Source organism: Urocitellus parryii, chromosome 4 (assembly GCF_045843805.1).
Source record: "Urocitellus parryii isolate mUroPar1 chromosome 4, mUroPar1.hap1, whole genome shotgun sequence".
Classification (NCBI taxonomy): Eukaryota; Metazoa; Chordata; class Mammalia; order Rodentia; family Sciuridae; genus Urocitellus; species Urocitellus parryii.
Genome location: NC_135534.1, coordinates 75,738,122 through 75,750,508, shown reverse-complemented (window position 1 = coordinate 75,750,508; position 12,387 = coordinate 75,738,122). Strand labels below are relative to the sequence as shown.

At 33.0% G+C, this 12,387-nt stretch overlaps 1 protein-coding gene across 13 annotated transcripts in view; it reads left to right on the top strand.

The window, feature by feature from the left end:
• Positions 1-12,387, top strand: part of Picalm (phosphatidylinositol binding clathrin assembly protein) — a 100,386-nt gene that overhangs the window by 55,767 nt on the left and 32,232 nt on the right. For all 13 annotated transcript variants that reach the window (XM_026384669.2, XM_026384667.2, XM_026384668.2 and 10 more), the window contains exons 7-12: positions 245-351; positions 2,133-2,174; positions 7,150-7,235; positions 8,976-9,099; positions 9,368-9,504; positions 10,042-10,145. In XM_026384669.2, the coding sequence (XP_026240454.1) occupies positions 245-351; positions 2,133-2,174; positions 7,150-7,235; positions 8,976-9,099; positions 9,368-9,504; positions 10,042-10,145 (600 nt within the window). The remainder of the gene's footprint in view (positions 1-244; positions 352-2,132; positions 2,175-7,149; positions 7,236-8,975; positions 9,100-9,367; positions 9,505-10,041; positions 10,146-12,387) is intronic.

Sequence of the window (12,387 nt, the reverse complement as noted above, 5' to 3'; positions counted from 1 at the left end):
GTAGCAGTATTGTTGAACAAATTAGTAATATGAGTAAAATCAAGTATTTTTCTCTTTTTAATATAATAGCATCTCTTGGCTAATTTGCTTTAAATAGCTAAATTAATTTAACACTGATGTTTTTGTTGTAGGGTATATCCTTTGAGACCTATATGATATTTTTGGAGCTGTTACTGAATTTTTTTTCCTTTTAAGTGTTATATTTTGATGTGAATACAAGTATTTTTATATTTATTTTTGGCAGAAAAATATTTTGATATGAAAAAGAACCAGTGCAAAGAAGGTCTTGACATCTATAAGAAGTTCTTAACTAGGATGACAAGAATCTCAGAGTTTCTCAAAGTTGCAGAGGTAAAGTGTCTTTCAGGGACTGTGCCTCCTCACTTGCTTTTTTATCTAAAAGTATGGGTATTGAGGAAATCACTCATTATCCAAATGAAAGATAGGTCTTCAGTATAGTAAGAATATATATGTATATATATGGTCATGTTAATATGCCAAAATGAATTCTGTAGTAGGTATAGATGTGATATAATATTTAATAAAACATATGCTACATATTTAATTCAATAGGGCATATTAAAATCATCTATTTTTAAATTGTTCTCTATAAAATAAGATAAATGATATACCACGTAGGCTGTGATTTTTATGTTTAGAACCATGTATTTCAAAAGATTTATTCTGTTAACTGTGGTAGAGAATATTCTATGTCAGTACACATTCCCTTTCTCCTGCAGCAGGAGACTCATATTTGAAAATGTCTTTGTTTGCATATAGAAGTGCATTTGTATATTTATTTATCATAAAAGTAGGTTATAGGAAAATCTAATTTTGTGAATCTTTTAAAAATTACTTTTCTGAAATTATCACAGAAGACAGTTGTGGTAATGCTTGGGGGCATTATCTTCTCAACCCAGGGGCAGCTCTCAAGGGTTTTTCTTTTTTCCGCTGTCTACCTGTTACTGCTACAGATATCTCCCTAAAATAATTTGATCAATCACATCAAAGACAGTACCCTGAAACTAGCAGGATAGTGATTCTAGGGCTGTAAAGCTATAGTAGTATTTTATTCTTTAGCTGGTGGAATAGTATAGAACAGGATGATGAGACCTTTAAAGAAAATAGCCTTGTAGTCTTTTTGTTTTTGTTTTGTGGTACTAGGGATCAAACCCAGGTCCTTGTGCATGTTAGTTAAGCTTTCTACTATTCAGCTATATCCTCAGCCCTACCATTGTTGTTTTTCTGCTATTTTAGGTGCCTACTGAAATTTATTTTGGATTTAAAGATCTTTCAAGGATAAATTAGTGATTTTTTTGGTTTGGAGATGTTTATTTTTTTTGTATTACAATTCTTTTTTTTTAAAAATATATTTTTTAAAAATATTTCTTTAGAATCAGTCATATGCTAAAAACATATGAGGGTAGAATTTATGTTCAGATTGCAATAAAATTTTTAAAATAAGTGTTAATTTGTTGATTTTTCTCTTTGTCCTCTTGTGTTCTTTCTTTGCATTTCGTAGTTATAGTTACTGGCATAAGTTTTTAAGCACTTCCATCTCCAGAACCATCTGCTCCATATGATCTAAGAGATACAAGGACTCCCTTGCCTTAAAATATTCTGTCATGATATTGTATGTGGGCTTGCACTTTGATTAAGAGATCTTAGTTCTTGGAGTAAAGGCAAGAGTAACCTTTTGAAATATGTTTCAAGGGGACACATGTCTCAGGCAGTAATGAGCTATTAACATCATTCTGGGATCCTCAGAAGTTGAGAAAAAAGAAGAATGACTAGCAAATGAAACATGGCCACAGGATGGGATGCAGTTTTCTTAAGTTATGTGCTAGAATTTGTAGGAACTTTTTTTTTTCCCTGAAAACTACCTTGTTCCTGAACTTTGTGGAAGTGTGTTGGGGGTTTTATGGACACAGATATATCCTATTTAGATATTCCTTGACATATGTATAAAACCTAAACTACCCAACTGACCATACATTTGGTAATCATCAGGGAAAAGTTAAATATTTTTCTGTTTTTAAGAAGTCAATCTATAATATGTCATTTTCCCACAACTTATTCATAAAAATCTTTATTATAATTTTATCTGCTAAATATAATGCTTTTTCTTACAGCAAGTTGGAATTGACAGAGGTGATATACCAGACCTTTCACAGGTAAGTATATTATTAAAATATCGGTTCACTTTCTGTTGTATACTGTAATGCTAAGATGATGGATAGTTTATAACCCCTACTGTCAAAGAGATCAGTGTAAATTTTTCTACACAGATTTTATAATTTTGATATATTCCTAAAGATTGTTTTAACATTATACAATCACATATAATGATCACATAAATGATCGTTCTTCCTGCTATTGTTGTATACCAATCCTTTATTTATTTCCTTTAGTTCTCCCCACCCAGTCATTATCAAAAAAGGAAGAAAAAGTAAAAACAAAACCTGGGAACTGAACTTAGAATAGTATTGTACAAAATTTTCATTATATTAGTGGTAGAGAATTTTTTTACATAAGATTTTTGTTTGTTTTTTTAAAAAAAGTAAAAAGTTTTGCTTTGACTTAGGTGGGAGTATTAAATAGGGATAAACATCAAAGTATAATACAGAATTAAGAGAGTGGGCTTTGTGGCTAAACTACCAGAGCTTAAGTCCTGATTGCAGTTAGCTGGCCTGGTGATTTTGGGGAAGTCACTTTTTATACTTTAACTTTCATCATCTGTAAAATGGGAATATTATACTACCTACTTCACACAGTAGATTGTGGATTAAATGAGCTAATACCTAAAACATATGAAGAGTAAAAAATATTTAGTTAATGTTAACTGTTGTTTATCATCATCTTTAAAAAAAATTGTGGGAAAGAAACATTATACCTGCAATTTCTTCTGGCTTATTCTCAGTGTTTCATTTACTGAGTATTTAGAAAGTGTCTGGTATAAACTGTCTTTGTTAAATCACTTATGTCAGTTTTGTCCTTAATAGGTGACATCTCTTTTACCTTGTTTTAAACTATTCAATGACATCTTTCAAACACTTTGTTGTCACTGTTTCTCATTGTGTTTCTTTGCATTCATTCTGATTTATTCCTCTGATCTCAAGACTAAGTATGCAGTAGATCTAGTTATGGGTTATTTGTAAGTAAAGCACTCATGCATATGTCCACATGAGATGAATTGGCTTCATTAAGACTGAGCATGTTATTCTGGGCTGAGGATGAGACACAGGTATTGCTTGAAGATTGTACAGTATAAAATGATCCGGCAGCTTCAGATTGCTCCATTATCCACCTAATTTGTCATGCCAGGTTCCTCTATATTTTGTTTTAAAATAGTAAATATTAAATAATACATAGAAATTACCTGTTGTCGTCATTTGTACTTGAATATTCATAGCATTATAATTGGGCAGGGTTGGCCAGCCTTTATCCCTTCCTCCTTCCCTCTCTCTTTATTGGTGATTGTTAAGAAAAAAGAACAACAAGCCAGGCATTCTTTTGGTGAGTCACAAGTTTTTCAGGAGTGAACCAAAAGTTGCCTACACATTAGGTAAGATGATGGTAATGTAGAAGAGTGGAAATTAGCGATTACTTATTATTATTATTATTATTAGAAATTCCTGTAAGATGTGAAGCATCACATTTTTTAACTCTTAACTGAAATATTTGTGTTTTCAAAAAGTTATATATGCTTAGGAATTTTAGAAATGTTTTGTCACGACTTGTAACTTTGATATTTGTAAGCCACCTCCTAAACCCTTCAGAAAAAATTGAAGTACAGTTTGAATGGGCACAGTTTTAACCTGCGATTTATCTGTGCAGTGGATTTGCTAGTGTTGTCTACTTTATGAATTCAGTGATCTTCTGCAAGATAGCTAACATGCTGCTGTTGTGTTAGAAGAGCTTTTTAAATGTTAATCACAATCCTCAACACCCCTATGATCATCTGCACTAAAAGCTCTTGTTATACTTTAACTTTTATCATCTATAAAATGCTGATTAACAGATTCGTTGCTGGGGGGAGAGGATGTACATGTACAATGTTCTCTTTTCATTATAAAAATCAATCTTACAGTCTAGTTTTTTATTTTAAAAATAGTTTCTCCTAGATCTCCCTTGTGCTAAGGTCTTGGTATATACTGTTTAGAGAAAATACTGAAAGAAATGATTAAAGTTATAATTTGAAGAGGAATTAGCTAGGTGCTGCCTCTTTTGTTTTTGGATTGTGTAACCAGAAACTTCTTAAATCCCATAGAGTATTTGGGGTAAAGAAATGTCATTGAGCTGGGAACTGTGACACATGCCTATAATTCCAGCAGCTTAGGCAGCTGAGACAGGAGGATTGCAAGTTCAAAACCAGCCTTAGCAACTTAGCAAGGCCCTAAGCACCTTAGTGAGAACCTAACTCAAAATAAAATACAAAAGGGGCTCAGTGGTCAAGTGCCCATGGGTACAGTCCCTTGTACTTACCCCCCCATGTCATTGATGCATTTGCTTTGCTTAAATAGTGAACCATTCTTGCCCTGCGTATTGAAAGATTTCCTCCTGAAAGAAATTTGACTCGTAACCAAATACTAGTTTGATATTTGACCAATAGTCCAAGAGTTTTAAACTAGTCTTCAGTTTTTAAAAAATATTGTATAAAGTATCCATTTCAGTGAAATTTCTTAGATATAGACATTTGTTTAACCAATATACCATTCAAGACAGGTAATTTTCATCACCCCAATCTTTTGTGTCCACCTTCATGTACAATTACAAGTTTGAATTCTGATATAGGCTTTAGAGATGCTTCAAAATGCTCCAAAAAGTGGAAGATTCTGTATGTGGCCCCTGGCCTCATGTGACAGGCCATAGTCAGAATGTGGCCGCACAAAAAAGTATTTCTGAAATTACTCTTAGGCTATGTTTCTGATATATTGTGAAACCTCTAAATTCATATTTAGACTTGGGACCCCTTCCCAAGATATCTCATTATATATATACACAAATATTCAAAATTAAGAAATTCAGAAGACTTCTGATCCTAAGCATTTCAGATAAGAAATACTTGGTTTGTAGCATAATTTTATCAGTTCTTGAACTTAATATGAATAGAATCAATAAGTTATATTAGTTGTAGACATTCAGTGGCAATACAGATTTAAACTTTGGGTATCCTACTATACTCTCACAACACAGATCATTTGAGATACCAGATGTATGAGATTTTTTCCCACATACACCAAGCAAGCAATCCTGTAAACACCAGTTGGGTGTCTCCTAATTCACTTCAGTTCAATTTAATTCCGACACACTCTACCTGAAGAGAACTCCAGATCCCAGAGTCCCCAAATGTGCTACCTCCCTCCCACTTGAGATGTAAATCAATAGGAGGCTGTTTTACCAGTATTTATGACTGGCTACCTATAAATTAGGGTTCCAATAACCGTCCTCTTCAGGTTTGGTTAATTGCTAGAGTGATTCAGAGAATTCAGGGAAACAGGTTTGCTGGTTTATTATAAAGGATAAAGAGTTTTATAGGATGAAGCATGTAGGAAGGGATGTGGAGCTTGCATGCCCTCTCTGGGCATGTCATTTCCCCCAAACATCTAATTATTTGGTCCAAAGAAACTTTTTGAACTGACCTTTAGGGTAACATGCACAATCCTTAGAAATATGATTAGACAGAAGGGTATGATTAATGGTAACAAACTGACTGGAAAAACTCAGATCTGTCTGTTCAGATTCTTCTAGGCCTCTCTATTCGGTCTGCCTTTCTCCCAGGTGTGGGACAGGGTCCCTTTTGAAATGTTGGGTCTAATGATCTATTATCACAAAACATAGATCAGAAAATTACTTTATGGCCAGCTTCAAGACAGAAGAGAAGATTAGAGCATGTTTTTAGTTTCTGTAATGGTCCTTGAGGAGAGAAATCCTAGTTTGTATATCTTGCCTTGGGGAAAAAAAGGAGCAGGTGAAAGGAGGCAGGAAGTGAGAAAGACAGACTTTGCTTCCTGAGCTCTGAAGCACTCTTAGGAATCCCGCCAACCTGTGTAGAGGATTGAATCCAGGGCCTTGTGCATGTTAGGCAAGTGCTCTACCTCTGAGCTATATCCCCAGCTCACTCTTAGGAAGTTACAAAGGCTATCGGAGCTGTATGTTAGGAACAGTAGACAAAAATAAGAGGGGTGTGTGTATGTGTTTGTGTATTATAATATCATATAAGTATTTACTTTTATATCTGGCTGATAAACATGTTTCCAGATCTTTCCATGTTGTTAAATACACCATTAATTAATTCATTCTTCATTATTTTTAAGTAGTATTTCATTTTATGTGAACTTACAGTTTTCCAAATGGATTTGGGGATTGCTCAGATTCTTGACTATATAAATAAAGCTACTTAAAACATTGTTAAATGAGTCTTTTCTTACGTCGATAAGTTTTCATCTCTTTTGAGTTAATAATAATAATTAGTGAAACTGAGTGGTTACGTAGTTGGGTAAATAATTAGGAGTGAAATTGGATCATTATGTAAATGTGTATTTAACTATAAAAGACCTGATCCTTTTACAGGTGATGCGTTCTTACAAGTGGTGTATAAGAGTTCCAGTTTCATATCCTCACTAACAATTGATGTAGCTCATCTATTTAATCTTAGCCATTCTCATAGATGAAAAGGGTATTTCATTGTAATTTTAATTTGCATCTCCTTGATGCTAATCTTCCATGTCACTTATCAGTAACTACCCTAAAGTAATGTTTGGATGCATTTAATTACTCAGCAAATAATTGAGTATCTGCCGCATGCTCAATAATATGTCTAGATTTTAGGAGTATGTTTTTCACTTAAAATTTAAATAAGTTAAGTATAAAAAATTAAAGTCCTTACAAGATCTTTTTAATGTTTCATGTTTACATAGTCTTCAGTTTTTTATATTTTTGTTATATTTTTATTAGTACCTCCAGCTAGGTCATGTTTATATAATAAGATAGTAGTCATTATCATTAGGTACCTAAAATGTCTTCCTCAGTGTTCATTAGTGCCAGAGGAACATACCTATTTTTGTTGCTCTCATGTTAGATAACACTTGATTTATTTTGGCCAATGACCTGATTATTATGAAAGTTTTAATATTTGTACAATTCTAGGCCCCCAGTAGTCTTCTTGATGCTTTGGAACAACATTTAGCTTCCTTGGAAGGAAAGAAAATCAAAGATTCTACAGCTGCAAGCAGGTACATTATTGTTTGTAGGCAAAGAGTGGGAGTGATTTTTCTGAGGGGGTAGATGATCCAAATCAAGTTTCAAGTCACTTTTTTTCCCCCCTATCTTGATTTAATTATCTATATTATGGGCTTAATTATACTGTCAACCTTAAAGAATTGGTAACAGGATTAAATGTATTAATACATGTTAATTCTTGGAATACTTTCTGACCTTCAATAAATGTCAGTGTCTTTTTAGATGATGACAATAATGCTTTGGTTCAGAAGTGTTTTTATGTCAGCATTCCTCATAAAGATAATGCATTGATTTATATTGTTCCTTATAATTATAATATACTTTATATTAATTTATAATAGGAAAGCTGGAACTTAAACCAAGAATGTCTGACATGAAATTTCATTATCTTTTTCTAATGCCAGTTCATGGAATTGGTTTCTCACACGTCATATTTTAATCAGTTCAAATTTTGCACTAATTTCCCAGTTAATCTAGCAAATTGAAAATAACACAAATGTCTCAAATCAGTGTTGTGACATGATTTTTATGTTGAGTAATTACTTGAGTAAATCTCATGTTTTCTTATGAAAATTTCCTTTCAACAGTAAAGAATTTAAAGTGTAATGAGAATCTTCCTTTTGTTCTTTTTTCCTAGTAATAAAATTTAAATAATTTCCAAGAGGAAAAGTCATTAATGAATTTTAATACTTTTTTTAAATCCTGGATTTGCACTTTGAATTTTCTAGTGGGCTTTTGAAGTGCCATGAGAGTCTAAATGTGAAGGTTTGATTGTTTGAGAAAGTAATGTTCACATGTACCACTTTACTTGAAGTATTTATCATAAAAGCTATCATGTTTCTTGGATTTTTATCACAACTATATTACTGTTCCTTTCTCTTCTGAGTTGTATCTTTTAGGTTAAATATTATTGTTACTTTATGTACTTAAAAGTAGAAATTAATGATGTTTAGTTTGTGGTAAAGGAAAATTAATAAAGGTCAGGATAGTTTTTCTGGCTAGAATTCTTTTAACACATATTTTTATTTATCTTGGAATTTAATGTTGAGTTTATGGTTTGGATAAATCTTTGATAAAAGGGAAAGGGGGTGTCTTGCTTCGAACCTGCTAATAAGAAATGATGCATTGTGCACACATAATCCATTTGAAAAGGCAATTCTAGTTTGGCAGAAGAGCTGCACATAGAAAGGAGATACAACATAACCTAGTGTCTGGGTTGAAATTGATCTTCTTTTCAAGGAATCTGAAGTCCTTGGGGGAATGACATCTTCAAATGTCGTTATAGGGAAACATACCTAGCCATAACATTACTTAGTGATGCTCATGGTTTGGTGTTCTTATGGAAGCACTGCCCCAAACCAGGTTTAAATTGGCGAAGGATATTTCCCTATGAGAAATGTAATGCTTTTTTCTATCAGGAATTTCCTGGGAATATGAGGGCTCTTTCCCAATTGCATTGGTTCCCTCTCCTTGGGGTTTAGAAGAGTCAGGTTCTACTCTTGTGAATCTTTTCCAAAGTCTTAACACTTAATTCTAAGTCAACCATGTTCTAATTTGCTCTAATCTTGTAGGCCACTAGTTAAAATATTTCATTTGAAGTACAGCTTTGGGTTTGTAAGTTAAGTTTGCAATTAGAACTTACTCATGACAGGGTTGCCAAGAGCATATATGACCTGGATCTAATGTAAATTGTTTGACAGAAAAATCAAATGACCTTTGTCCAATTATCCTAGGGCCACAACACTTTCCAATGCAGTCTCTTCTCTGGCAAGCACTGGCCTATCTCTGACCAAAGTGGATGAAAGGGAAAAGCAAGCAGCATTAGAGGAAGAACAGGCACGTTTAAAAGCTTTAAAGGTAAGTGAGTACATTTTATTTATTTAGAAAAGCAAATATGGGTATTCATAAAGTAATTGAGATGCTACACAAATTTAATAGTTTTTAATTTGTGGTTATCACATGGGTTGAAACAGTCTAATTTTTTATCTGGACAGAATAATGGGTGTTTACTGGAAATACTCTTCTGCTGTCTTTCTAAACAAAATTAGAAAGCACTTTTTTTCTTGATGGCTGTAAAAATAAATCTGGTTTCTGAATTCCTTATGAGAGTTTCCTTTCTCAACAGGAGCAGCGCCTAAAAGAACTTGCAAAGAAACCTCATACCTCTTTAACAACTGCAGCCTCTCCTGTGTCCACCTCAGCAGGGGGAATAATGACTGCACCAGCCATTGACATATTTTCTACTCCTAGTTCTTCTAACAGGTATGGGGAGAGATTAAGGTTATCTTTGGTTATTCAGGTACAAAAAATTCTAATAAAAGTGTTGCAGATTTTTTCAGGTTTACTTTGATTTATGAAGTAAATTACTTTGATTATCCCTAAGTTCACACAAAAGGGATGGTGCTAAATGGTGTAACTGGTAGAATATGAAATGATATTTCATATTTAGGAAATGGAACATGACAAAATTACCATTTTTACTAATTGGAATATAACAAAAGAAAATCAGTATTTTCTGGGGAAGTCATTGACTCTTTCCAGAAAAGCTATAATTACTTGAATTCTATGTAAATTTAATACACAGTATTGGAATACTTTTCCAGGCCTCTTTAGAAATATGTTGTTGAATGAAGGACATACAATTGTTATCCTACAGAAACTGTTCCTCTTTTTGAGGGTTACATCATTGGGGCTCCTTTTTTCCCCTTTACTTTTTAATGTTTTAATTTGTGTGTGGGCGGTGGCTCATTAGCAAAGTTTAGCTAGGAAATAACATATCTTTCCAAAATATTTTCCTAGCACATCAAAGCTGCCAAATGACCTGCTTGATTTGCAGCAGCCAACTTTTCATCCATCTGTACATCCTATGTCAAGTACTTCTCAGGTAGCAAGTACATGGGGAGGTAAGCATTAATGATTTCTACTTTATATGTTGTATATGCTTCTCGCCTCTCCATTGTGTGATGTAACATTTATATAGTTTTTGGTTACACTTGATACATGAGAACTTGAGAAATATTAAAGTGGCACTGAACTAATTTTATGGCTTGAAGACATTTTCATTTCATGAATGGAATTTTGGAATTTACATTAATTAAATTATGAAATGATGTTTAATGAAGATGAAATTAAATATAAGAGGCAAGGCCACCTTTCTAAGTATGAAATAATTCTTTCAATGTGAATTTGATTCCATAATCAGAAATTTGCTTTTGATACAGGAAAAAATTTACTTTTCAGGGAAAACCCTCTTCTTTGTCAGTGTATGACAATGTTCTAGAAAAACTTAGATGGTATTATCAGGTAGTCAGGTATGTTGTGACCAGGTATCTCATGACAAGCTTTAATGTTGATTTATTCAGACCTGTAAGATTTTGGTACTTATAAAATTTCTCCCTAGCACCAGCAAGAATATTTGCTACCCTTGAAGAGTTCTTTGATTATGAGGTGACCATAGCCTATCATCTTAGAAGGAAAGTGCCTAGTCCATGTCAGTTTCTACACAGTTTTGCTTAGATATCTGGTTTTCAAATTGCTTCTTTGGGTTGTTTTTGGTGCTTTTGTTTGTATATATAAGTATTATTTTATAAATAGTTATTTAAAAATTGCTATGAAGGAAAAGGAGGTATTCTAGGAGGGAAGGATACTAAGTAGAAAATGTCTCAAGTTAAATTTTATATTGGCTTACATTTTAAAATCTAAATTGATAGACTTATCACTCATAGCAAAATTTTTACAGCATTTGAACTAGGTCGTTCTCTTCTTTATTTTAATGATTTGCATTTCAAGAAAAATTTTTTAGTACTTCTTTCTTTCTTTTTATTCTTTTATTTTATTTATTTATATGTGGTGCTAAGGATCGAACCCAGTGCCTTACACATGCCAGGCACTTGTTTTACCATTGAGCCACCACCCCAGCCCTAGTACTTATTTCTTAAAAGTACTGTTTTTGTATACTATTATGTAAGCCATGTGAAGTCAGAAGTTTTAAAAATAATTTGTTCATTGCTATATTCCCAGTGTGTAGAGCACTTTTTTTTAAATTTAAGTATTTTTTAAGTTGTTGATAGATCTTTATTTATTTATATGTGGTGCTGAGAATTGAGCCCAGTGCCTCACACATACCAGGCAAGTGCACTACCACTGAGCCCCAGCCCCAGTCCTAGAGCACTTCTTGATATATAGCAGGTACTTAAATAAATTCATTTAACAGGTAATTAGTTGACTAAGTGGATATTTTCTCCTGTTCTGGGCAGATTATTTCTGTTTTATGGTGTGGCAAGAAACAGTAAAACACTAAAACAGTAGATTTTTAGACTAGTTTTGTGAGTCTTAATGAATTAAAAAATTAAGGCTAAAGACTAGTTAATTTAGCAAAATCTTAAGATCTTGGAGTAATTTCTAAAAATGATAAGATAGCTTAAATTCAGTATTTCAAAAATACTGAAGAATGAACCATAGGCAGCAAATTAAGGTTAAGAAAGGAGTTTCTTAACCCACTAAGTCCTAAGGTTTCAATTCTGTCAACATTTCACCAAAAATTGTGATTTTTAATAGGTTGGAAATCAAAATCTAGAGTTTATACATCTCTTTATTTGTTTGTTTTAGAACTAGGGATTGAACACAGTGGTACTTAACCACTGAGCTACATCCCAACCCTTTTTATTTTTTATTTTGAGATGAGGTCTTACTGAATTGCTTGAGGCCTTCCTAAGTTGCTGAGGCTGGCCTTGAATTTGTGGTTTTTCTGCCTCAGCCTCTTAAGTCCCTGGGATTACAAGCATGTGTCACCGCTCCTGGCATGTATATGTGTAAATATATATATTCACATATATTTATTTTCCAAATGCTCTAATGATTTACCATTACTTTTTTAAAAAAAATATTTTTTAGTTGTTGATGGACCTTTATTTATTTGCTTATTTATATGTAGTGCTGGGAATTGAACCCAATGCCTCACACGTACAAGGCAAGTGCTCTGAGTTACAACTCCAGCCCCATACCTATTTACTTTTATCAAAAGAGTAAACTTCTGAAAACATAATAATTAAATAATAACTTCAAAGTTACCATAAGAGGTATATTTGTTCCTTGGTTATATCCTGATTTTAGGATTGTCAATCTGACAAATTTATATGCTTGTTT